The 26,513-nt window shown below is 37.3% G+C and overlaps 1 protein-coding gene across 3 annotated transcripts in view; it reads right to left on the bottom strand.

The window, feature by feature from the left end:
• Positions 1-14,142: 14,142 nt before the first annotated feature.
• LOC148869902 (Transmembrane amino acid transporter family protein) overlaps positions 14,143-26,513 on the bottom strand; it is a 54,252-nt gene continuing 41,881 nt past the window's right edge. For 2 of the 3 annotated variants that reach the window (XR_016106720.1, XM_088967946.1), the window contains 3 exons: positions 20,920-20,963; positions 15,123-15,182; positions 14,143-14,377 (listed from right to left, as the gene is read on the bottom strand). Coding sequence is in view for 2 of the 3 variants with exons in the window: in XM_088967946.1 (XP_088824072.1) it covers positions 14,285-14,377; positions 15,123-15,182; positions 20,920-20,963 (197 nt within the window). In the remaining variant the exon portion in view is untranslated. Of the gene's footprint in view, positions 14,378-15,122; positions 15,183-20,724; positions 20,877-20,919; positions 20,964-26,513 lie in introns of those variants that run through there. The other variant, XM_088967947.1, reaches the window with a different exon arrangement.

The following is a 26,513-nucleotide window of genomic DNA, read 5'->3' as shown; positions in this document are numbered from 1 at the left end:
TTGGTTTCACGTGCTACAAGAGGAGGATTATGTGGCTCTTTCCTAACATAACTAAGGTTATAATGGAGTTCAACCCCTTCGATAAAGAGGTGTCTAAGCAACAACAAACCAAGATGATGGAGGCAACAAATGTGGCCAAGGTGCTTGATTAGGTTGATGATGACATGCAAGTGGACGTGAATGACCCTCCAACGAAGCACTAAGCTTTTGAGTGTCATGGCCTTGTTGCCTTTTTCCTTTTTGTTCTTCAGGTCATTGCTCTTATCCCCCTGTTTTGTTAAATTGTGAGGTGTGATATGCCAAGCCAAAGATATGTTTAATGGACTAATGCAATGAAGCACATTTTTGTTGCACTTGTTGCCTCAATCTATTATCTATGTTTTCTCTCTTCTTTTTATTTTTCTAATGGTGGAGCTCAATGCATCAAGTTGTTTGATCACATTTACAACATAGTAGAAGGGTAGCATGGTTAGCCTCAGACCTAACTGGATCGAGGTCATCACCTGTGACATGGTTTAGCTGTGGCCAAGGCCTTTTGATCTAGTTAGGATGTAGGACCAAAATGTATCCAAGTAAGATTGAATGCCATTTGAACTAAGGTGGCCGAAAAACTTCCGAGCTCTCAATCCCTAAGGTTTGACTAAGTGAGGAACCTTGGTTGGGCGGGGATGTTCATGAGCTTGTCCAAGGCTCATCGACCAATTGACCATGGTTTTCAATCAACTCTACTCCCCATAGCACCGAGCTAGAGAGTCGAGTTCATGGGTTCTTAACCGAGCAGGGCAATGCAGACGCCACGTTGAGTGGTTGAAGTTGGTTGTTATCAAGCCATGGGTGGTTGACACACCATTCTTGTAGTTGGTGCTCAATGTGTGTAGTGTTGTTAGTGTTCAACAATATCAAGTTTGGGAACACATTGAGAGGTAAAAACTTTTATTGCTTGATAGTAAAAAGATTTACATAGACTTAAGTCGCCATCAAGCTTGCCTCTATTCATTAATAATGCATTCTCAATTTAGCAAAATTCCAACTCTGAGGTATGGAACTATTGTCGAGGTCTTTTAGTTGGTAGGAGCTTGGCCCAAGAACCTTGTTGATCTGGTATGATGAATTTCTGGAGTATGAGATCTCTTGTCTTGAATTACCTGTTGCAAACTCAAGCAGCCTCCACTATGATTATTGTCTTGGCCCTAAAAGTGAGGTTGAAGGGAGTTTCCCCAATTGCAGTTCTTGGCATGGTGTGATATGCTCAAAGAATACTTGGCAACTCTTTAACCCATCTTTCCTTAGCTTGGCCCAGGCATGTCTTCAAGCCATGCAACATGGAGCAGTTCGTGACTTCAATCTAGTTGTTGCTTTGTGGGTGGTAGACCGTGATGGTGCAATGTTTGATACCAAGCTTTTTGTAGTAGTATCCAAACTTTCTGCCTATGAACTGGGGTCTATTGTTCGTGATCAAGACATGGAGGATACCAAAGTGACAAATGATGGACCAACAAAAGAACCTTTATGCATTTTTTATTGTGATCTGTACTAGGGGCTCAACCTTAATCCACTTGGTAAAGTAGTCGATGGTGATAAGAAGAGCATTTTTGGTTGGTTGTAGGAGGAAATACATAAAGGATGTCAATCCCCCACTACAAGCCTCAACATGTGTTGCACCAACCTCTTGGGTGAGGTGGAGTCTAGTGATGTGCATCAAATTTTGCTTTATTGTTGGAAGCCTTGAAGTCAAATCTAAGGGCATACTCTAGGGCGATATTGTTTGGCTCGAGGAGGAGGCCGGCACCGCTCCCTTGTTGATTTGAGGAGCCATCTATATGAAGAGTTCAAACCAAGGGCTACTCGGTGGGCTCTAAGGTAGAGAATGTGCATTCGACTACGAAGTTGGTCAAGATCGAGGCCTTGATGGCTGGCCAAGGTGCATAATTGAGGTCAAATTCATAAGTTCTATGCTCTACTCAAATGCCTAGAGGTCTTAGGCTTCTATAACACTTTCTTGAGGTGCTAGTCAATGAAGATGTGGATATTGTGAGCCTAGATGTAAGGTCGAGGTCACTAGCTCCAGAGAAACTTTCTCTAGGTCCGGTAATCCAGTCTCTGCATTTAAGTATACCTTATTGGTGTAATAGATGAATCTTTGTATGTCATCATTTTCCTTAATGAGGACAGAGCTAACCACATTGTCGCCAACTAATGTGTACAACTCATCTCCAAGGCTCGACATAGTAGGTAAGGGAAACGAACTTAAATACTACTTTAGCTACTAAAAGGCTTGCTCACACTCTTCAGTCCACTGGTAGTGTTTCAGTTTCTTGAGCACCTTAAAGGATGGGAGGCATTGGTCTGCAAACTTGGACATGAATTTATTGAGTACAGCGATTTGACTTATGAGGCATTGTACATTCTTGTGAGTCCGAGGAGAAAACATATCCAGATGGATTTGATCATTTTTTAGGTTGGTCTTTATCCCCCTTTGGGTTACCATGAATCCTAAGAATTTACCTGAGCTAACTTCGAAAGCACACTTGGTCATATTCAACTTCATTTGGTATTGCTAGAGCAAGCTGAAGACTTTCTCAAGGTCTAGTAAATGTTGTTTCGTCTCCAATTACACATTTTAGTCCATTTGTTTCCCTCTCTCTTAGAGTCCAATATTGTCAAACTCAAAATGAACAAAAGCAAGGGCGCTCATTATGTCATATGGTTTTACTAGTTAATTAGCCCATTAGGTGATCCAACTTGTATGAACTATCAAATAACTAGAACCTAGAAAGCTCACTGGGTGGAATTGCCTTGTTTTAGTGTTATGCTTTTTGTATCAATGGTTATTAGTCAATATGCTGTGGTGTTAATTGTGTATTAATCCATATTCGATTTTACAAACTAATACACAACTGTCACAGGTATTGAACTCTTATAGAAGGTCTTTGATGGAGGAGTCGTTTCTCCAAAGCACTTCTATCATGCCAGTCCTTTATAGGCATTTTTCCCTCTCCCTTACTTTTTCTTGTTTGTGTGGAGGTTTCCCTTCTCATAAGAAGCTAGGCCCACTCATGTGTTGGGTTTCCTTACCCATCACATAAATAAGTTATTTGAAATTCAAATAGAAAATAGAAAATGCTCGGACTCTTGGCATTATCTCACTTGTGAGAAAGAGACAAAAAGGAAAAGGAACCTCTTTTTGTTTTGTTGCTAGTGTTGTGTAAAGAAACTTTTAAAATCCATACGTTGGGTATTACTCTTAGTTAAGAAGAGAATACAAGAAAGAGCAAGGGTTTTGCTCTTAGAGTTGGAAGAATACAAGCATCCTTTTACACGAGAAGAATACAACATTGTGTTGAATTTGTGAGCATCATTTTACAACTCTATTTATTCATGTAGTTCTCCATTTTTTCTCTTGTAATTCACTTGGTAATGAGTTTGTTTATGGTATCAGTTGTTAAAGATATTATTGTGCCTCGTTATTATTGTTGATAGTGTAAGAAATTTGGATTTTGAACCCATGCTTTTTACTCTAAGGGTTTTTTCACATAAATCTTGGTGTCCCTTATTATTGCTTGCATTGTGCTTTGATTATTGAGATATTATCTAAAATTCACCATAAGTTTTTTGCATTTCTCTTAAATTTACCACAACTTTTCAAAATCCCCATAGAGCCCCATGTCAGTAATTTGTCATTAAATGACAAAAGGTTTTGATAAATTTCCAATGGTAACTGAACCATAACTAGAGATACCTCTCTCTCTCTCTCTCTCTCTCTCTCTCTCTCCCCCTTATTATTTTCCCCTCCCTCTTCCCCTCTTTCTCCTCCTTCCTCTTCTCTACCTAGCAAAACACAAAGGACTCTCCCTATTGGTCCTCATCTTGCTACGTAGTATTAGTCTTTCTTGCCCAAAAGATTTTGGATGAGGAAACGAGGGCCTTGCAATATCTTTTTAAGGATGCTTTGCACTATGATATATTGGCTGTGGTATCTTCTCTTATAGTAACCAAGTACATCTCCCTTGGTTTCTAATGACATGGTTAAGACTAAAACCTCAAGTGTTGTATAATCAACAATTGTGGCGTGCAAATATCTTTCCCCAGGAAATCTGGATACCATGCGAAGTGAGTTTACAATCCATGTAATGTAAAGTAAGGAAAAAATAGATTTGATGCCCAGGTATTAGGATGGGTAGGGATGCAAATGGATCATATCAGATTTGAATCGAGGTATTATTCAAACCCGGTCTGAAACATTGTAGATCTAATTGGATCTCAGACATAGTGATTTGAATTCGAATCCGATCAAGATGTTGAATACCTGCATATGATCCGATCCAATTTAATATTAAAAAAATTAATAAATTATTAAAAGGAAAAGAAAATATAGCTATTTAAATAAAGAAAAACAAAAAATACAAGTACTTTTCTAACTATTTTCATCAATATATACATGTTTTTATAAAAAATTACAATAATGCAATATAAATAACATATGCATCTATATATATCGGATCCTTTCGGATCAAATAGGGGTTGATCCGAATCCAATCTGATCTGAAAATCCAAAATAGGGATTTTCAAATCTGACAATATAGGACTGGACTTCAGATCAGATCGGATCATAATTTGGTCCATTTGCACCCCTTGAGGTGGGAGACTAAGTTCAGATTTATGGTGCTATTTAATTTATGTTAGCATAGAAGAAATCCCACTCCAGGCACATCTTGTCGATCTTGAACGATCTTGGTCCATTGATCCAGAGCATCACATGTTAGAAGTGAGAAATATTCAATGTGGGAATTACTTTTTTTACTTCTGAAACGACCATATCCTATCAAGATTGGTGGAGAAGATGTAGGTAAGGGTTCTTGAATCAGAGGTTTGTTTGATGTAAGCCACTTGAGTTAATTGATTTAGTAAAGAAGTTTTGGATTTTGTTTTTTTTTTTTCAAGTCTTGAGTTATAGTTTATCATTCATAAGAACAGAATTTTATGTTATGCTGGGGCCATTATTCTAGAAAATCCTAATAATATAAACATATTTTCTTTGACAGTGACCTAGAATTGTTTATATTTTTAGTATGTTTTTATTTGATTTTGGTTTATGAAACTTGGGTTTACAACAAGCCATTGTGAGATTTTGAGGATTAGGCTTTAATTTGGATGGGTGGACATGTATGAACCCAGATGAAATTCCTGCCATCAATATAACCCTAGAAAGGGGTATTTTTTTCATGCAAAAGCACATAAATGCTAATGCGAACAACTTTTGTTAATGATTATTAACGGAAGCTGAGCTTTGGATACTAAGAATTCATTGACAGGGACTCTATGGAGGTTTTAAAAAGTCATGGTGAGTTTAAGAAGAACGAAAAAAAAAAAAAAAAGTCATATTGAATTTGAGATAATATCGCTTGATTATTTTCTTTATGCTTGCTATTTGTTGTTAAATCTCTGACTTGTCCAAGGAAAACATAGGGATTTATTTCCAATAGTTTTATTGAGCATTTTCAAGTTGTTTCAACTTTCAAGCAACATTGAGAATTTGACTAAAATCACCATCTACAATGAGAAGCACAAAAAATTCAAATTAATTAACCATTTTAGACCAAATCAGGATATCTGGAGAGCTAAGAAAGGCACTCATGAATCTGCTATAGTTCATCTCCTTAAGGCCTAACTAAAAACAAGATTATGACCACACCTTCAATGAGAATTTGACAACAAAAAAGAGGCTGTACTTATTCACAATCTGTCAACCAAACAGAAGGTGAAAATTTTCCAGTTTTAGTTAAGCAATCCATCACCTGATCTGATCCAACTTTTTGGAGCTCCAAAGAAAAAGTAGTGGTAAAGAGGGCATTAGGTACACGCATTTAGCACACAGACAACACGACAACTCAGACAAGTAGAGATTTTCTAAATTCTGCCACCTTATTGACTATCAAGAATCATCACATGATACTAAGTATTACGACCAAACCTTTAGAACTATTAAAGCCACAAATCAAGAAATTACAAATTTAATTTATAATCTGGGGTCCATTGGGTTGCCTGGAAAATGAGGTTTTCATACCTTAACAAGCTCAAGAAAATTCCAAAAGCCCATCTGTATAGGAAGTAATGCTCCACTTTTCCTTCCATCTTTCTTCATAAAGAGAATGTTGACTGAGGTTTAAAAAATAAGAACTAATGATGTAGGTTGATATTCCCTTCCATAATTTTGTTTGAATTTCAGGTACTACTCTCTCCTGAAAGTTGAAAATCAAGAGGCGCTACTTGGAGGGAAAGCATTAAATTAGAAGAAGAGAGAGAATTAAAGAAACAGTTGGGAGAGCAATAGAACAGGTAGATGACAAAGCAGAACATGCTTTCTTGCTCATCTTTTTGAAGATTTGCAGGCTTTTAGCGCACCACTCCTACCTATTCCTCCTCTCACCACTTGCAAACAAAATATTAAACTATATAATATGGAAGCTTTCCCTTCATTTGTCGGTTGCATCTTTTTTATTCTTCTTGGATTAATTATTATTTTGGTAAAAGTTAACTATTTTTAAGTCGTGTTTGGTATATTTGCTGTTTCTACTTAAAAATCGTTTTGGATTGATTGGTATTAATTGGCACAAAACTGTTATTTGAGGCTGTTTATGGTTAAAACTGGTTATTACCCAATAATGGTCTTAGCTATCTTTCTTTCTTTCTTTTTTTTTTTTTTTTTTTTTTTTTGTGGAAACAAACATATATACATTAAAAAATCATGTGAGAGGCTGTTTGTACAAATGCCAAATTGACGATTTTTGCTCCAAGTTGAATGAATCTAATCCTTGTAAGATGAAATGACTCTTATATGTGATGTAACAATACATACATATCCCACCAATATGTATTAATCAACCCAAAACGTTTTAAAAACAGAAATGGTATCAAACTAAACTTTAGTTTTGCCTGATAAGAGCTTTCCAAAATATAAACCATGGATTAATGGAGTTTGAAAAAGGTCCTTTCATTTTGGAAAACTGATCCAAATTTGTGCGTTTATAGTTGACTTGGAAAATGAAGATCCAGACTCTGGACTAAATTTACACCGCGCTGCCCTTAATTTGATGATGATAACTTTTGCATGAGTAATCTCTGAAGGCTTGAAATTTCAAATGCTCTTTCCAGCTTCTCTAGATTTGGTTTTTGTTATTTTGGCTTAGGGCTGACTCTATTAGTGGCGGCTTATCAGACATTTTTCCAAGTTTGACCCAAGTGTGATGACCTAAGCCTGACCCTAGGGCAGTCTTTTGTTCTCCATAGTCCATACACTCTCTAGAAAAATGCTACAGCTTGCCATTTGAAAAGATATTTCGAATGAGAGAAAGAGAGAGAGGATTTGAAGTGGGGTTTAGCCTATTTTTGTTATGGATAAGTCTTAGATTTCGGCTAATCTACAAGGGATTTTGTATTGGTCTATTGTCTTGGAGCTAAGAGAATTTTCTTTCTATCAACCTGCCTTATCTATTTTGGCTGGATTTGATCAGGCAACTCTTGGTCTATGGCTCTTGACTCAAGGAATGTCTTCTGAAATATACATTACAGACTGTATGGGTCCGGCTGCTGCCTTACATTTTAGGTCAGGGCCAAACATCTAAATCCACAAGGTTCAAGGCATGTTCTAGATGAAAGCCAATGGCAGGACCCATTGCCGTATATGTCCAAGAACTCTGCCCAAGAAGCCAAACCCTCTTTAAGATTCCTCAACAAGCAGCTCAACCTATCCTCTTAAGCACTTGTGTCCAGACAAGAGAATGAGAAACTAATGAAAACATAGTCAGTCAGAACCCATGCATAGAGTCAATTTAGGCTGCGTTTGGAAAGAGTGCAAATGCCAGTTCAGTGCAAATATACACTCTGGTTCAACTTTGTTAGGCTCAATTTGGAAGGAGTATAAATTTAAATATATAGTGTACAAAACCTTATATTTTATATTATTTTGTATGCATTTGCACGGTACATATTTGCATTTGTACTCTATCCAAACTAAGCCTAACATAGTGTTTGACAAGAATGCATTTGTGTATTGACAACCACAGAAAACTCATTTTCCAAGGTTTGTTTACACCCAGAATGAGACGTAATTTTATATCAAAGGCTGTGTTTGGAAACGATAAAATAAGTGTAAATCAAATATATAGTGTAAAATGGTCCATATAAATTGCAAAATTGGGTTAATTTTACATTGACAAATTATACTTTCTTACCAAACAGACTTAGGAAATTTGCTTGGATGCAGACTAGTATACTAATGTAATACTAAACACATGTATTGTATGGATGAGAAGGAAAAGACAATGACTAGTTGTTTGAAAGGGAGATGATCAAGTGCTGGAATGAAAGCAATTGGATGGTTAAATTTGTTTAGGGGCTAATGCCCTCACAATGGAACAAAAAGTTCTCCCAAGGGATGCAAACTAGTATGTACATTAATGTAATCCTAAACACATGTATTGCAGGGATGAAAAGGAGAAGACAAGGAAGAACTGACTGAAACTCTGAAATGGAGTTGGGCGATGGAACAATGGAAGCAATTGGATGGTTAAGCCTGTTTAAGGGCTGATGATATCCCCTTAGTGGGAAGCAAAAATTCTCCCAAGAGAGCCATTCATGTGGACAAAAATAAGTTATCTGGTAACTGTGGGACAAAATGATAACTTGGGCTGAAATTTGATCCCAGTAAATAAGCACTGATTAAATTTTACAGAGTTCTAAAGATGAATTAAAACATAATTAATCCAAAGTTAAATTGCTTAGACATTGACAGAACTTCTATTCTACCACTAGGGATCCCCATGTTGTCAATGCTATTTCATAATTAGATCAGGTATGCTTTTTGAGACATTGGCTAGCACTCCTTATTGGGCCATTTCTGTGCACCCAAGTTGATCCTAACGGCCCATATAGTAAATTGGCCCAGCTCTACTGCTTAAAGTGATAGTCAATACATGTATCAACGTCATGATACAGTTGAAGATCCTTCTTCTTGGACAGAGCAGAATGACAATCTCACAGAAATTCTGGTACAAAATTTGGCCTTGTAATCCTAACCAACATTCAGTAGCAAATCACACCTAATTAACTGACATTATATGTGAACCCCAATGACAGTGAAGTCATTTCATTAATTTGCGGCTGTTGTATAGTCCTGATTCAATTTGATAATATTCACAGTTGCAACAAATTTGAGTGGTTTTCTTTAAAAATTGAAAGCATTATAAAGGATAGAAAGGTCTTTTAATTGATTTTGTCAAAGAGAACAGTATCTTTTTAACAAGGAGGTTTAAGTCCTCTAATTATAAGTATTTATGAGAAACCTCGGGGGAGGTTTAGGCCTTTTACCCTAAAATTTAAGATCAAGTTGACACTTGCATTAACTACTAGGGGTGCAAGTTGGGTGTCCAATTTGAAGAATTTATGCTATGTTTAACCTTAACCTGAGTCTTTTGGGGCCTGGCCCATTTAAACCTTAACAAATCTCAACCCCAATCTGTTGGAGTTGTAACCCTAAACACCACAAAAGAATGATAATTTTACTACCTTCCACTCAAAGCTAAATTACCATCTACTTTTCCGATTAAAATACCTCTCAAACCCTCTAAAATACTTAGCCTCTTCTTGGGAAGAGTGCAAATACAAACATGTTAGTTGATGCAAATACAAAATTGATTTAGTTTTGCATTGATAAATTTTACCTTCTTGTCAAATGGTTTTTAGTTGTTCTCGGACCGGCATTTGCACTCTTATCAAATGGAGCCTTAGAGTGCCTCTATCCTTTAGTTCCATTTAACATACTTAAAGCTGCTAAGAGTCAAAGAACCCAAAAGAACAGGCTGCCGCACCCAATTCAATACAAGAACAATAAAAGATGAAGCAGGTGCAGGTTATATCCTTGAATTTATTTGTGGGTGCATGCCTTTTTGTTCAATTTCATTCGTTAGGCTTATTGGATTTTTTCTCTTTATATTCCATGTTTTTTAATGAACTTTTTAGCCTCTATTTGATTGTAGTTCAAATCCGAATCAAATACAAATTTTTCATCCAGTTCAATTTTCGCATAGTTGCATCTATTTGATTGTAATTATAATTTGCACTCTTACCTGATATAACATTCATACTTTTGGTCTTCTTTGTACTCACTTGCAGTGCAAATTTTGCATGTAGTCAAAAATTAATGCAAATTTTGTATTACCGTTTTACTGTAAGAAGAATTTTGCTTCTTACCTCACTGTAAAATAAATATCCTTACTCTTGTATCTATTCTATTTCATATAAAAAGGTGGAGACCATATTATTGTACTTCCTAATCTACTTGTTACGAACAAATAAACTGAAGTCAAATATGAAACTAAGGCTCAGTTTGAAGAGTATAAATACAAATATGTACGGTATAAGTACATACAAAATAATACAAAATTCAAAAATTTGTACAGCCTATTTGCACTCCCATGCATTCATATCAAGTGAAATTTGCACTACAAACAGAAAGAGCCTTAGTAACTAGGGAAAAGTACAATAAAATGCAATACATTCCTAGGCACAAAATTTATAGTTGCTAGAGTTCACTTTCACTCCCAGACTTATCAATGGGTCGAGCATACTCAAACCAAGCCAACCCAATTATATAAGGTCTGATACTGCATTATGTTTCTTATTATAATTGGGTTGGGTTGGCTTCATATACTAGTGTAAGGGCGCATATTATGCACGTGTATAAGTAAAGAGTAAAGATATAAGTTCATGTTATATAATCAAATTCAAATTTTTATGATTTACACAAAAATAAAAATAAAAAAAGCATCAACAATTCAACATTATATTAATATAAATGTATATTGAATACCTATTTTTCTCTTTCACCATAAAAACATCTATACATAGTTGTAATATCATTATAATTATGATGCCCAAATGTGTTAATTTAACAAATAAGTAGTAATTTTCTTTTAAAAAAATTAAAAACATTATTCTAATAGGGGCTTCACTCATGATTGGTCACTTAGCCATGTTCTTACCAAATTCAGACCGTATAGGGTCTGGTTCGAACTGATTCTGCACATTTAGGTCAGGACATGATTTACCCTGACCCATTACATTTTGGGCTGACGATGAGGTCATGTTGCGTATCGGATCCAGGCAGGGGTGCTCAGGATGAACGCTTGCTTCCTTAATTGAAGAAGCAAAATTGAACTCAGTTGTTTTGTCTCTTTTCCACGTGGTAAGAATGATTCCACCATCATCCATGGGTTTGTCACCTGTGGTCTTACGTGGCCAAATAGATCGCCTTGTTGCAGATCAGAACCTTTGAAATGGAAGCACATTCTCTGTATATATAATTTGGGCCATTGGATGTGTGAATTTCATCCAAAGGTCTGTTAATTTTCTGAGAATTTCAATGGACAAATTATTGTGCAGCATGTGGAATTCTTCTGAAAAATTGGAGGCTGATCTTTCAAGCCAACGGTTAAGATTTGTCTCGGGCAACGTATTTGGCCATATCAAATTGTTTGAGACTCATCTTGTAGTCCTGCTAGTGACATCTCGTTTTCATCCAACGTTGGAATGCTTCAGAAGTTTAATGGTGTATTGCTCCATCCTTCTCTGTTGCAGGCCTACCTACCGTCCCAACAGACCTGTTACAACGTAGGGCCGAATTGAGATCTGCTCCTCACAACACGCCTTGCACCAGCCTCACAATTATGTTCCACCCCGTATTAGGAACATCTCTCTATGAGTAATAAATTCAAGTACAAGAGATATTCTCAATGTACAATCAAGACATGCGGTGAGACGCGTTCGGTGAAGAACAGATCCGGACTTGGTAGGGCCATGCAGTAGGCCAACGTTGCTAATTTCATGGCCCAGTACTACAAATCTTACATCTAAATTAGTGGATTAGTGGATTAGTGACAGGGTGCACACAGGGCCCACTAGCACACAAAGACAATGTGAATAGCCTGCATTCCTGTGATTTGAATTCATGCTTCTTCAATCCAAGGAATGCTCAACATTGAGGCGATAAGCACATCTAATGATCTAATTTTGAATTTAAGGCTGCATTTGGTTGCAGCGCAATTTTATTTGCATCGGTATAAATGCATGGGAATGCAAATTCTCGTTTAATTTTGTTGTGTTTTATTCTACTTCATGCCTTAATTTTCTTCATTTGTAGAGCAATCTAATAAAATAAACTAAATTTTAAAATAAAAATAGGTCAGAATTTACACTCAAATCATTTGCACTGCTCTGATTTTGCATTTCAACCAAGCACAGCAAGGCTCAGATTGGAATGAGTGCATGGGGCCCACATCTTTTACAGTGAGGCCCATGAATTTATTACTGCCTTGGAACCTAATCATTGGTTCCACAGCCCGTTGAACAGATAAAGCATTCAGCTATCTGAATTCAAATATAAAATATAATTTGTAGCAGTAGTGTGTTATGGTGGAATATGCTCATGCACTTGGCCCAGATTTGGGCTCCACTACAACTTAATAGACTCCATTTGGGAAGAGTACAAATACAAAAGTTTTGTATTTGTAAATGTTTGTAAATGTTTTGCAAATACCATATACAAAAGTTTTGCATTGTACATGTTTGTAATGTTTGCATTTGTATTCTTCCCAAACTGAAAATACTGTATTCAAGACATGGTTTTCAAACCATCATTGACCCAAATAGCTGAACCATTCTGACCAAAGAGCAGTCAAGTTACTGGTTTCATTTCAACCCCAAACCATTTTTTTGTCAAAAACTGTTGATTTGGTCAATAACCCAATAACCCGAGCAGTCAAACCATCAATACATTCAACCTGGACAATGGTTTTTGTGTTGTTTTCTTATTTTAACCATTTTTTATTTTTTTAATTGTCATGGGCTTATCTATACTTGATGGTCAAACTAATGGCCAATGCAGTTCTAGTTCCTGATTGGTTTTTAAAACATTGATACAAGGTTTTGCACTGTACATGTCTATTTTTATACTCTTTTGGGAAGCGTTCAAATACAAATATATACAATACAAATACAAAATTTAGAAATATCATATACAAGGTTTTGCATGGTATATATTTGTATTTGAACTCCTCAAACTGTGCCAATACCATATACCAAGTGTTGCACTAAACATATTTGTATTTGCAGTTTTGCACCCTTCCCAAACTGAACATGGCACAATTCGAGTGCAAATACAAATATGCACAGTGCAAAACCTTGCATACGCCTGTGGGTAGTTTCTAAGGCTTTTAAAGGGAATATCACTTTGGAGACAACAAGTGAGTATTCGACAACATGGTTTTTGAGAGTTAGACGTTAATCCAGTGCTACCAAACACTATGGCTCAGTTTGGAAGGAGTACAAATACAATATGTACAGTACACATACATACAAAGTAATATAAAATGTGAGATTTTGCACTCTACATATTTGTATTTGTAATCATTCCAAACTGAGCCTATCTGATTGTATAGGGATCTATACTCTTAGAGTCACCTTTTAGATTTTACGTCTACCTCCATCAAAAGTATCCCAAAAATTTGATATACAAGAAAACGAGAGAGAGAGAGAGAGTTGAATATCCAATCCGATAGTATATTTGTAGTTGGATCCAAAATAATGAACCTGCCTCTCATCAAGTTAGGATCAAATACTAGGAGTTGCAACTAAAGAAACATATGGTATTAAGATTTTGAAGACTGAAGAATTAGCACAGTTGAATAATTCTGTTTTCTGATGCTGCTCTTACTAGATTAATAAACAAGAATTGATAAGAGTTGCTTTTTGGTTATGCCTGTAGAGTTGTAGGGCAGTAATGTCTTTATTTATATTGTTGTTAGTGTCAGTAAGTTTAGTTATTTATGTTATTATTTTAAGTTGCTGACATGTTATGTTAGTAGGGGCAATAATTGTAAGTGTACATTTTTAAATCTTTAATATATATATATATATATATATATATATATACTGAGTGGGGCGGCAAGCCTATTCACTCTCAACTCTGAAATCTTTCTCTTCGACTTCTCTCTTCTCTCTCTCTCTTTTCCATTCTCTGTTTTGAATTCTCATCTAGAGTAGAACTGATCTGAGTCTCTACTAGACAAGTAAGCCCAATAGGTAAAATGCCACCAAAATCCAAGCATCGGCATATTTCGTATAGATGTTATATTTGGAACTAATAGAAGGCTTGCAAAAAATATAACTTCATAAGGCAATGAACATCCATACTTCAGAAGTATTGTACCATGGGATCAGTACAACAATCTCAGTAATTCCTTATAATCTGTGACACCGAAGAGTATGTCCCTAGGATTGCACCGATAATTCCCAATGCAGCTATACCAACGCTCAGAGTAACCTGATTAAGACAAACAGTAAGAAGAGATGAATATGCATAGATTCACAACCAAAAAGATAAGAACCAATTCAAACATTAGCTTCATCAAAAGAGGGTAAAAAACAATTATCAGAAAATCCTCCAGTCTTAATCATCAATCATGTTTTTGAAAGTCAGAATGAATATCTCATTCAATTGGACATGTAGATCAGCTAACTATAGCAGATTTCTTGAAAGATCAGGAGTGGACAAAGAGGATCTATATTTCAAAGCTCCACACCATGGAGGTTACTGAATAGATCATGGACAGTTAACCGAAACAGTTGGTGCTCACTAGTTGGATAACCAATCCTGTTGGCTTTTAAAAACACCAAACCAAAATAAAACTGAATCAATTTGGTTAACCAGTTGACCAGTTCGGTATACAAGTATATATAATATAAATACTATAAATGCATATTATATACTATAAATATATATAATATATCTCAGTTGGTTCAGTTAACCACGGTTTTTTTCTAGGTTAACCAAAAACTAAGCTGGTACCTTTGGTTTGCTTTTTCCCATTCAAATTTGGGCAAAAGCTAAGCCCAAGCCCAAACCATGAACAGGTCTGTGTGTGTGTGTGTGGCTTTCTTTAACTATGTACACTCTTTGAAGAAATCTCTCCCTCCTCATCATTAATATAATCTCAATCACAATTTATTCAAGATGAGAAAAGAAAATGCTGAATTACAAGTAACTCTATGGTTTTGTTTTAGTTTACCTGCACTGGTGTTGCTTTCTTGACAATCTTTATGAAAAATAGAGCTGGCATTATAACTGCCTGAACAAGAGCAGTAAAACCAACAAAAAAAGATCAACAGTTTACAATAAATCATCATTCTCAATATATTTGAATTTTTCAATATTTTCCATGCAGTGGTAACAGATAAAAACAAAAGTATTAATGACAAATAATGATGTTCAGGTTCCAGATATAGAGAAGTTAAAAACAAAAATTTAATGCAATAGGCATAAGCCAATAGAACAAATAACGAACATGCATTCTCTAATATTAGTATCCAGCACATAATGATAAAAAAAGACCAAATTTAAGCATTTTACACCAAGATTAATATAGTCACAATGAAATACATAAAGATTTAGAAATAAAAATAAAAATAACAAAAAGGAGAGGATGAAAAAAGAGGAAGAAGAGACTAATAACTCTAAGCAAATCCTAAACCCATAGTGTAATGCTAACTGTAAAAAACCAAAACCCAAAATCTGAAATATTGCTGGGTGTACATTATATATGCAACACTAGTAACACTAAGCAAATCCTAAACCCATCTACAAATCCAAAACATGAAATCCTTCGATGCTTCATAACTCCATCTTGCTGAAATTAGCTAATCATGTAATAAACAAATATAGGACTGTTGAAAGCATGCTTTTCAATGTAACGGTAATATACATACTAGATCAAGGACATATTTGTCACATTGGTTATATTTCATAATTGAGGGTAGATCTGTCATTTTATTGTGTTGTATTGCACTAATATAAAGCTAATGAAGTAGGATACAATCCCAAGACTGAAGCAGAACTCTGTGTAGTAGTAGAGGGAGCAAAGAGTGTCAAAAGCCTATGAATCAAAGGAACATCAATTTAAGGGGATTCAATAAGGAAACCCAACAAGGGAGGTAAAAGACATATCGAGAGCACTCAATGCCACAGTGGTTTGGATACCAAGGTCCGAAAATGCTTTGGCAGATTCTCTAGTAAAGCAAGGAGAAATAAGGAACCATCTGTTCTAGGGAATAGTCCCCCAGGGGTGGGAGTTGTAATTTTTGCAATGAAATGTATTGGTGTATGCTAACTGTAGCAAACCACCATTGTGGGTGCTAGTATAAATACTTTGTTTTTGGAAACACCACTTGTAACTTGCCTCTCTCTCTTCTCTTCTTTCTTCTTCTCCTCTTCTCTTCTCCTTATTACTCTTTTTTCTCTTTTCAGTCAACAACTTGGTGTCAGAGCACCTCCTAGATTCTTGGGAAGACTTCTGGTGCTCTTCTTCTTTTTGTTTTTTTTTATAGAACCAGAAAGGGGTTACACGGATCAGGGGGTAGCACGCCCCCAGAAATCAAAACAGGCGATTACACTTAGAGGCCTAGGAATGGAGCTGAAAGATGCTTCGTTGATGTGTGCATAGTTAGCTAGCCAGTCTGCAGCAAAATTTCCTTCTCTGTAGATGTGATGAACTCAATGTTCCCTCTAATCTCTCCCTTAAAGCGATGCACTCTTCAATAATTGGACGCACTCTCCACGGGGGGCTGGAAATCCTTTTCAGCCTATCAATAACTAGCATTGAATCTCCTTAGTATGTACCTGTTAGGAAAGTTAAGAATAAGATTGTGGGCCTCCCATGCAGCCCACGCTTCAGCTACATTGGTTGTAGTTTCTCCTAGCTTGTAAGCCTTGTAATCCAAAATATGCCCAGGTGATCCCTGGCAACACAAGCAACTAAGCAGTCCCCATTGATACACGAGGCATCAAAATTAATTTTAATAGCCTCAAACTCAGGACTATTCCATCTAACAGGAAGAACTTCCTTCTTTCTCAAACTACTTTGATCTCCATCATTCACCCCTTGGATCTCCAAAAACGTATTAAAAGCCCTTTCAATGATAATAGAGGGAGGCACACTCCTATTTTTGAAAACACATTCGTTGTGATTCTTCCAAAGTTGCCAGAGGAGGAGTGCAAATTTCTCCTTTCTATATGAGCCACCCGGATCCATTCCATTATTACTCGAGATGAGATTCCACCAATCACAAATATTACCGTTGAAGTCATTGGGAATCCAGAGGGAGTCTTTAGCAATATTCAATACTTGCCTAGCAATAGGGCAATTTATAAAAATGTGGTTTGTGTCTTCTTCCTCTCCACACATCACACAGGAACCATCAATATTCAGCCCCCTCAAAATTAGCATGTTCTTTGTGGGCAGCTTTAGGTTGAGAAGCAGGAATAAGAAATATTTGTACTTTGGAGGGGTTTTCATACCCAACACTTTTTTGGAACCATTCCAATTCCAGGGTTATTGCAATTCATAATGCAAGCTTCATTGTACGGGTCTCCAAATTTGTCTGTCTCTAGTATCACTAGACGAGATGTAGTTTAACATTAAAGGTAAAACTCTCCCCTACTTCACTCTTATGAGTTATGTAGTTTTGACAAAGCTTCTTAGTTGTTATTATCCATTCATGATTCTTTGTTTGATTACCTTAATCCAAAGCCCAATATAATCAAGTACCCTACAAAAGTCTACCAAAGTCTTCTTTACTGAAACTTTCAAATTCTAGGAGAACTAGAACCCATCCAACTACCTTCAAGCTGATTAATGTCCTTCAATCTTCACTGCTTTTTCCTCTTCCCTTCAAATATTCTTCTATTTCTTCCTTCCAAACCTCCCAACAAACTGCAGAGGGGATGCAACTCTAAACGATGCATTGAACTAGAAAATGTAGAACATTTTCTTCCTCAGCCAAAGTAACACACATCTGTTTGGGAATTGAAAGCCTCTTTTTTTAGCTTATCTTGAGTGAGAATGCTTCCCGTAGATACCAACCAAGAAAAAGCCTCAGTTCTTGGAGGAACCAGTTTCCACCAAACACCTTTTATTTCTTCCGGCTCCACCAGATTCCTAAGCAAACCATTATAGAAAAATTTGACCATAAACGTTCCATTCTTGCATTTCTTCCACCATTTTGAATTTGACATCATGGGATTAACCACCACCTGATGCAACTATGATAACAGCCCCACACATTCCTCCACCTCCCAAACTAGCAACGGTCTTCTAAAATTAGGAGACCATGCCAATGATCCATTTATAACTTCATAGCATTGAGTGACCATCACCCCCTTCTTGTTTAGACTATACCCCACTCTCCAAGACAACGGCTGCACCATAGAGTGAAACTTCATAATTCCCTTCCACACACTTACCCCCAAGGTTCAAAGTATCGATACGCCCCTGTCTATCCAGCAGAGTCATATCAGTACTGAGATACACGCGGTTTTATATTTATTTTAGTTTGTTTTCAAATTTTGGTTTTTGGGGTGGTATTTAGGCATATTTTTTATTAAAAAAGAGAGGGTCCCAAGACACCTGTAAACATGTGTATCAGAACGATGGAACCCCAAAGATACAATAAGGTACGCTCAATATGGGGCGTATCATATCAAAATTTTGAACCATGCTTACCCCCTAGGATAATTTTCCCTCCCTCACATCCCACCCAAAATTAACCACCCCATAGTTACAAGTTACAACCCTTCTCCACAAAGCTTCACTCTCCCTCTCAAACCTCCAAACCCATTTCCCCAACAAGGCTTTATTGAAGATCCCTACTCTTCTCACTCTCAAACCCCCCATCTTTTTTAGCTCTACACACCAAATCCCATTTGACCAAATGAAATTTCTTTTTCTCCATCTTTGCATTCCACACCTAAAACAATGCCAAAGCCTTTAGAAGGGATAAGTAAAAAATCAGCAGATTTGAAAGAAAACTCTTGATTAGAGTGATTTTTTCACCAAAGACATGGCAGTTAGGTACAAATTTTAAATTGCATTTTTTTGATAGATAATCAGAAACTTGGATTAATTAGAAATTTAACAGTATTACAAGGCTCTCAACCCAAGTCATACCCCCATAAATCTTATGAGTACATATTAACCCATAAAAGTTGTCCCCTAGTCACCCCTTGCTTGGCTAAGGAGTCTGCCAGTGCACTTGCAAACCTGTTAATCCTCTTAAGAGTGGCCTCAATCTCTCTTGCTATTCTGATTTCCCTTATTACATGTCTGATAACCCACGGGCCCTCATTATTGTACACCATCAAACCCACTACCAAGAAGGAGTCACCCTCAATAGCTAAATATTTGAGGTTAATCTGCCTTGCTAAACTTAGGAAGGTTCATAATTTTGAACCATGCTTACCCCCTAGGATAATTTTCCCTCCCTCACATCCCACCCAAAATTAACCACCCCATAGTTACAAGTTACAACCCTTCTCCACAAAGCTTCACTCTCCCTCTCAAACCTCCAAACCCATTTCCCCAACAAGGCTTTATTGAAGATCCCTACTCTTCTCACTCTCAAACCCCCCATCTTTTTTAGCTCTACACACCAAATCCCATTTGACCAAATGAAATTTCTTTTTCTCCATCTTTGCATTCCACACCTAAAACAATGCCAAAGCCTTTAGAAGGGATAAGTAAAAAATCAGCAGATTTGAAAGAAAACTCTTGATTAGAGTGATTTTTTCACCAAAGACATGGCAGTTAGGTACAAATTTTAAATTGCATTTTTTTGATAGATAATCAGAAACTTGGATTAATTAGAAATTTAACAGTATTACAAGGCTCTCAACCCAAGTCATACCCCCATAAATCTTATGAGTACATATTAACCCATAAAAGTTGTCCCCTAGTCACCCCTTGCTTGGCTAAGGAGTCTGCCAGTGCACTTGCAAACCTGTTAATCCTCTTAAGAGTGGCCTCAATCTCTCTTGCTATTCTGATTTCCCTTATTACATGTCTGATAACCCACGGGCCCTCATTATTGTACACCATCAAACCCACTACCAAGAAGGAGTCACCCTCAATAGCTAAATATTTGAGGTTAATCTGCCTTGCTAAACTTAGGAAGGTTCATAACAACCTACATAAGGCTATCAACCAATGTTGGTTCAGTCTATCTTGGCTCTTGGAAGAGTAGACAATATATGGAGTTATGGACCTAATCTTTAGCATTTTTTGCACACAGTGCCAACTCTCAGATCATAACAACCTACATTACTTTTAATTTTATTTGTTTAAGGCACGCTATGTAGGCACTATTTTTATCATTGTTGGTCCAAGAACATTGCAGGCGAATCAAGATCATCCACATAGGAAAAGGACCCACCATTGACTGAGTAGTCAATCAAGACTACAATCAGTCTTGAATCCAAAAGTAAAAAAGGGTTTCAGATGGAGAAAAGAAGAGGAAAAGAGAGAAGCAGAAGTACACAAGGGTTTTAGAAAAGGAGAGAGGGACAGATAGATTAATCTGCCAACCCACTCTAACTATTTATATGTTTACTAATTGTAGAAAAAAGGCAGAATTGCCCTTAATGCTTACATGGCAAATAAACTAATAATAAGACTGAAATAACAGGCTGTAACAACAAAACTGAAATAACTACCAACTAACACTGACATAACTAATAAAGAATACATGCTGTGCTGTCATACGAACACAGTGGGGACCACAGCCATGGTCTCCACATCAGTGTTCTCTACAGACTGCATGCATGCTCAATACTATTGTTAACTTTTGGACCATCAAAAAGAATATGAACAATCAAAAAAGCATAACTTCCCTTGCCATTTGACAGAAATCTACACATCCTCCATGAAAATCATTGAATGGTGGGTATACTCCCTAGCATCAAGCATTCATGTACAGTTCCTTTGATATGTAAACTACAAGCAGAAAAAGAATCAAATGAGAAGAGATGAAAAATACCACAAGTATACTGAGGAGAGAACCAATTAAAGCCATCACAAGACCTGCAATTACAATTGTATAAAATAAAAAGCGGTCAGCCTAAAAAATTGATGAAACAAAATGACCATGAGTGGAGTTAAACATAATGAATAAAACCATTGACAATGGTAGTTTTCATTTATAACCATTGAGAATGATACAGCCTGTGAATAAAAATTCTACGACACTAACTTCTGCCTTGAAACTACTCTTTTTCATAGGTAACATGAACTTGATAACTTCATTGATTTACATAGAAAAAATAAAGAAAATCACATACAACATGCCAAGAATCCCATCAATAGGAAAAAACTCATTCTTTCCTTACAGACCGGACCTTACCAACCTTTTTTTTCTTCTTACAAAGCTAGCTTATACAACACATAATCCTGTAATACACCCCAAGTTTTTACCCCATTGTTTGGCTAATCCATCACCAAGAGCAATAGCCAGCCTAGGGACCCATTTGAAAGTTAAATGCAAATTTCTTCTCAGTTTTCTTTTTCATTTTGCAGCCATTCCAAAACCCCCTTAGAATCCTTCCTTCCACTATCAAGTTCTCAAGATTAAAATCTTTGCCATCCTTAAGCCATGCAGTACAGCAGTACAGCCAATAGTTCTGCTCTTATTGATTTCCCTCCCCAATGGACTCAGAAAATAAAGCTAGAATATCGCCTCTACCATCTCATCGTACCACCAATAACTGAGAATCCAGGATTACCTAGACTGCAGCCAATAATTCTTCTCATCACTCCTGAGTGGTGTCCATAGAGCATTACCAATGAATCTGACTGCAGATGAAGCTGCAAACCAATTCCAGCCTCTTACAATGACTTCTATGGAGGAGTAAAAAGTGTTCATTGTTTTGATCCAATGTACAACTTTGATAGTGGCACCTTCACTCTATCATCTCTCCTCTTCCAATTAAAAATCCTTCCATTTCTCTCTTCCCAAATAGACATAAGAAATTGCAACTCTAGTGCTTCTCCACATGGCTTTGCATTTCCTTCTTGGTGGGTTGAAAAAGGAGGGTTTGAAGAGACTACAAATATCTGTTGAAGGATTGCACCTGCATCCAAAGAGGAGAAGAGCCCAGACCAACTTTATGCCACAAAAGGACAATAGATTAATAGATGGTATATTTCCCACTTGCATTACAGAGGAAGCAGGATATGAAGCCAAACACCATAAATAAATGACATTACACATGTTGATTTTTTTGTTATACACCTTCCAAGAAAAAGCTTTCACTTCTTGTGGTCCCATATTGTTTTTTATTGCTTTTTACTATTGTTATTGCTGTTTTCCATTTGTTCTTTAGGTGGCAGGGTATTATGGTCATTATACATAGGGGTGCTCACGGTTCAGCTAACCGAACCGTGGGCCTTTTTGTGAACTGAACCGGTAGCACCGGTTTTTGGAAAACCAGAAACCAGAACCGAACCGAAACCAGTCGATTAACCGGTTGACCAGTTTGGTTAACCGATGGTTCGGTTTGTCAATTTTTAGGTTTTTTTACTTTATAATATTTATTGTAAAAATATATATATAATAAAAAAATATAAATATATAAAAATATATTTTTTAAATAGTAAATAATATATAATATATTATAAATAATATATTTATATATAATGCATATTTATTAATTTATAATATATAAATATATATATAATTTACATAAATATATAGAAAATCTTGACAGTGTAGTCGGCCAGAGATAGGTGGAAGAGGAGAGAAGAGAAGAGAAGAGAAGAAAGAGAGAAGAGAGAAGGTTTGCAATGTAACAGTACTGGCGGCGCCAGTGTTTATTTTACTATATATAGGGCGATAGAAATAACAAGGGAAAAGACCCTTGTGCCCCTGAGTACAATAACAGACATAACATAAATAAAAAAATGAAATAAAAAACACTTTAATTAGACAAACAGGCCCTAACAACTGCAACTAAGTTATTTTAACATTATTCCAACACTCCCCCTCAAGTTGGAGCATAGATGTCAATCATGCCCAACTTGTCACACAAATCTTTGTGCCGCACATGATGAAGACCTTTGGTGAAGATATCTGCAAGTTGCTCTTCCGAGTTGACATATGGTGTGCACACTTCTCCACTTTCAAGTTTCTCTCTGATAAAATGCTTGTCCACTTCAATGTGTTTCATCCTATCATGCAGAACTAGATTAGCAGCAATATTGATGGCTGCTTTATTGTCACAGTAGAGTGACGTAGGATTGCTTACTGCGAAACCCAGTTCACCTAACAGATTTCTTATCCACATGATTTCCGCAACCCCATGAGCCATCGCTCTATACTCTACTTCAGCACTAGATCTAGCCACCACACTTTGTTTTTTACTTCTCCATGTGACAAGGTTTCCTCCTACAAAGGCACAATAACCACTAGTAGACTTTCAGTCATTGACTGCTCCTGCCCAATCTGCATCAGTATATACTTCCACTTTTAAGTGACTGTGTTTCTGGAACAACAAACCAGCTCCAGAAAACTTCTTGAGATATCTCAAGATCCTCTCTGCAGCCTCAAAGTGAGTTGTCATCGGGCTGTGCATGAATTGACTAAGGACACCCACTGCATAGGCAATATCAGGCCTGGTCATAGACAAATACAGAAGTCTCCCCACAAGTCTCTGGAACATTTTTACATCTTTCAAAAACTCTCCCTGACTGTCTCCCAGATGGTGATTAGGTTCAATAGGTGAATCAGATGGTTTTACCCCCAATTTGCCTGTATCTTCTAGTAGATCTAGTACATACCTTATCTCTCCCAAAGAGAAGGTTATATGTCTGGAACAAATTTGACTTACCGGTCATGTGATTTGAGGCTCCGGAGTCAATAATCCAAGGTGAATCAGTAGTATGAGATGACACATGGAAGGTTGTGGCATTACCTGATGTAGACACAAATAAGGTAGGAGGAATAGGCCCAGAATCCACCTGGCGGAGAGTCCTACCATACAATTCCAAATGTTCACGGAAGGAGTTGATAATATCTTCCTTAGGGTTAGAACCGGGATGTCTCTCCTGAGTTACGGAAGGACTAGTCTCTGTCGATGCCAGATTAGCTGAGTTATACCCTTTTTTATTCTGTTGGCCTGGTTTCTTGCCCTAACCCGGTGCTGACTTCTTACCCAAATCTTGTGCCCATTTAGGTTTTCCATGGAGATCCCAGCATGTATCTTTAGTGTGTCGTGTCTTCTGACAGTGAGTGCACCAAAGCTTGCTTTTATCTTCTGTTTTTTTTTTCTGAGTGTCACCCCTTTTAAAGCCACCTCCGACATTTGTATCTGAATTTCCCCGGACCACTAGGGCAACTGACTCCCCTTCTACACCATTCATCACACTTCTTCTGCTTTCTTCTGACTGCACCAAGGCATACACCTCCTGGACTGATGGCAAGTCTTTACTACCCAAGATCTGTACCCTGATGGACTCGTATGACTGATTCAGCCCTAGGTGAAAGGCGAACACGCGTTGCTGTGATACAAGTGACTTATAGGCCTTTGCATCTTCATCACACTTCCAATTCACATTCTAATAGTGATCAAATTCTTGCCATATTGATGTCAAATCAGAATAGTACATCGAGAGACTCTCTCCCCCTGCTTGCAAGTAGAAGATTCAGCTTGTAGTTGATATATCTTGGCATAGTGTCTCTGTTCTAAATAAGTGGACTTCGCTTGTTCCCATATCTCACAAGCAGTTTCAGCCCACATAAAGGTCTTCCTTAGTTATGGCAGCATTGAAACCAAGAGCCAAGACATCACCATACTGTTCTCTTGGTTCCACCTATCATGCTCAGCACTTCCATACTTCGGTTCCTTTACTCTCCCATTGATGTATCCTATTCGCCCCCTAGCAGTGATGTAGAGTTTTATCCCCCTAGACCACTCAAGGTAATTCAGACCATCAAAGGGAATGACAGCCATGGGAAAGCTCATATCCATTCCCCCACTCACTCCATTGTGGCTCCCTGAGATCTCTGAAGTAGCAGAATTCTCAGTCGACATGGTCAAGCAGTTAATCAGTCCCACACACCGGACTTAGGACCCCTCCTTACTCCACAAAGCAATGCTCCACTCAGTTCACACCCACACACTCGGGTTTACCAACCAGATTGAGCACAAACAGTACCAAATTCTGGACAAAACTGAGGTAATATTAGGCAGTTTCAGACCTGTATAGTTTTATCAGTCCCCACCTACCAGAATTTCAGAATGGCTAACAGCCACTAATCAGCAGGAGAGATCCTTCTTGCTTATAGTCAACTCAAACCATTGAGAAGACAGGTCAGCATTGACCTACAGTTGTCTTAACACATGAACAGGATCACACGATCCAAGAAAACTAGGGTTACACAGGTTCGACAGCATTCAGCCGCCCCAGATTCATAGGGTTTTCACTCGGCACATGACCAAGGAAAGTGAAGAAGAGAAAAAATAGGGAGAACTGTACCAGTCGTAGCTATTTTGTAGTCCAGAATCAGATTTCCTTTCTGCTAGTCTGTTCGATCTATTCTTTGGGTTGATCGATCTTCTCTTGACAATAGGGTTGATCGATCTGCTCTCTTTTAATCAGCATTCCCGCTCTGATACCATCTTGACAGTGTAGTCGGCCAAAGATAGGTGGAAGAGGAGAAAAGAGAAGAGAAGAGAAGAGAGGAGAGAAGAGAGAAGGTTTGCAATGTAACAGTACTGGCGGCGCCAGTGTTTATTTTACTATATATAGGGCGACATAAATAACAAGGGAAAAGACCCTTGTGCCCCTGAGTACAATAACAGACATAACAGAAATAAAAAACGAAATAAAAACACTTTAATTAGACAAACAGGCCCTAACAACTGCAACTAAGTTATTTTAACATTATTCCAACAGAAAATATATAGAAATACATGTATACCAGTCGGTTCGGTTAACCACCGGTTTTTTAAATTGATTAACAAAAAACAAAACCGGTATCTTCGGTTTTTTAAAAACACCAAACTGATCGGTTCGGTTAACCGATTTTTCGGTTCGATTTCGGTCGGTTCGGTTTTTCGGTTTTTTTTTTGCTCGCCCCTAATTGTACATTGTTTTCCTTTTACTGATATAAATAGTAGTGGATGGAGCAGCAGAACATAAGAAATCTGGACCCCTTTTTCTTCTTTTCTCTATGTCCTCTCTTCTCCCTTTCTTCTGCTCTCTTTTTCTTCTTTTCTTTTACTTTTCTTGCTGGAATCTGATCTAAACCTGATTTGATCACCAACTATGTCAGCCGAGTTGGTATCAGAGCATGTCTAGGTTTGAGTAAGGATCTCATGTGGACTTGATCCATCCGAGTCCATGAGATCTTTCTAGGGCTGCAGTTTTCAGCAGCTATTGCCTGATTCTTGGAGGTTATTGGAGAGTAGACCTGCTCACCGGCTGGGATTTGGGCTCAACTTTATACTGTCCCAGGCTCGGGCTCAGGCTTCAGGTCAGGCCCATTAGAATTTTGGCAAAAGCCAAGCCCGAGCCCAGCCCATGGACAAATCTATTGGAGAGTCCAGTTGCTGTCCAAGGTGTTTTTAATCTTGG

This window comes from Nelumbo lutea, chromosome 2 (assembly GCF_056320005.1).
Source record: "Nelumbo lutea isolate HS-2025 chromosome 2, American lotus-T2T, whole genome shotgun sequence".
Lineage (NCBI taxonomy): Eukaryota > Viridiplantae > Streptophyta > Magnoliopsida > Proteales > Nelumbonaceae > Nelumbo > Nelumbo lutea.
Note: the sequence above shows the minus strand (reverse complement) of the source record. Positions and strands in the feature narration are given on the sequence as shown.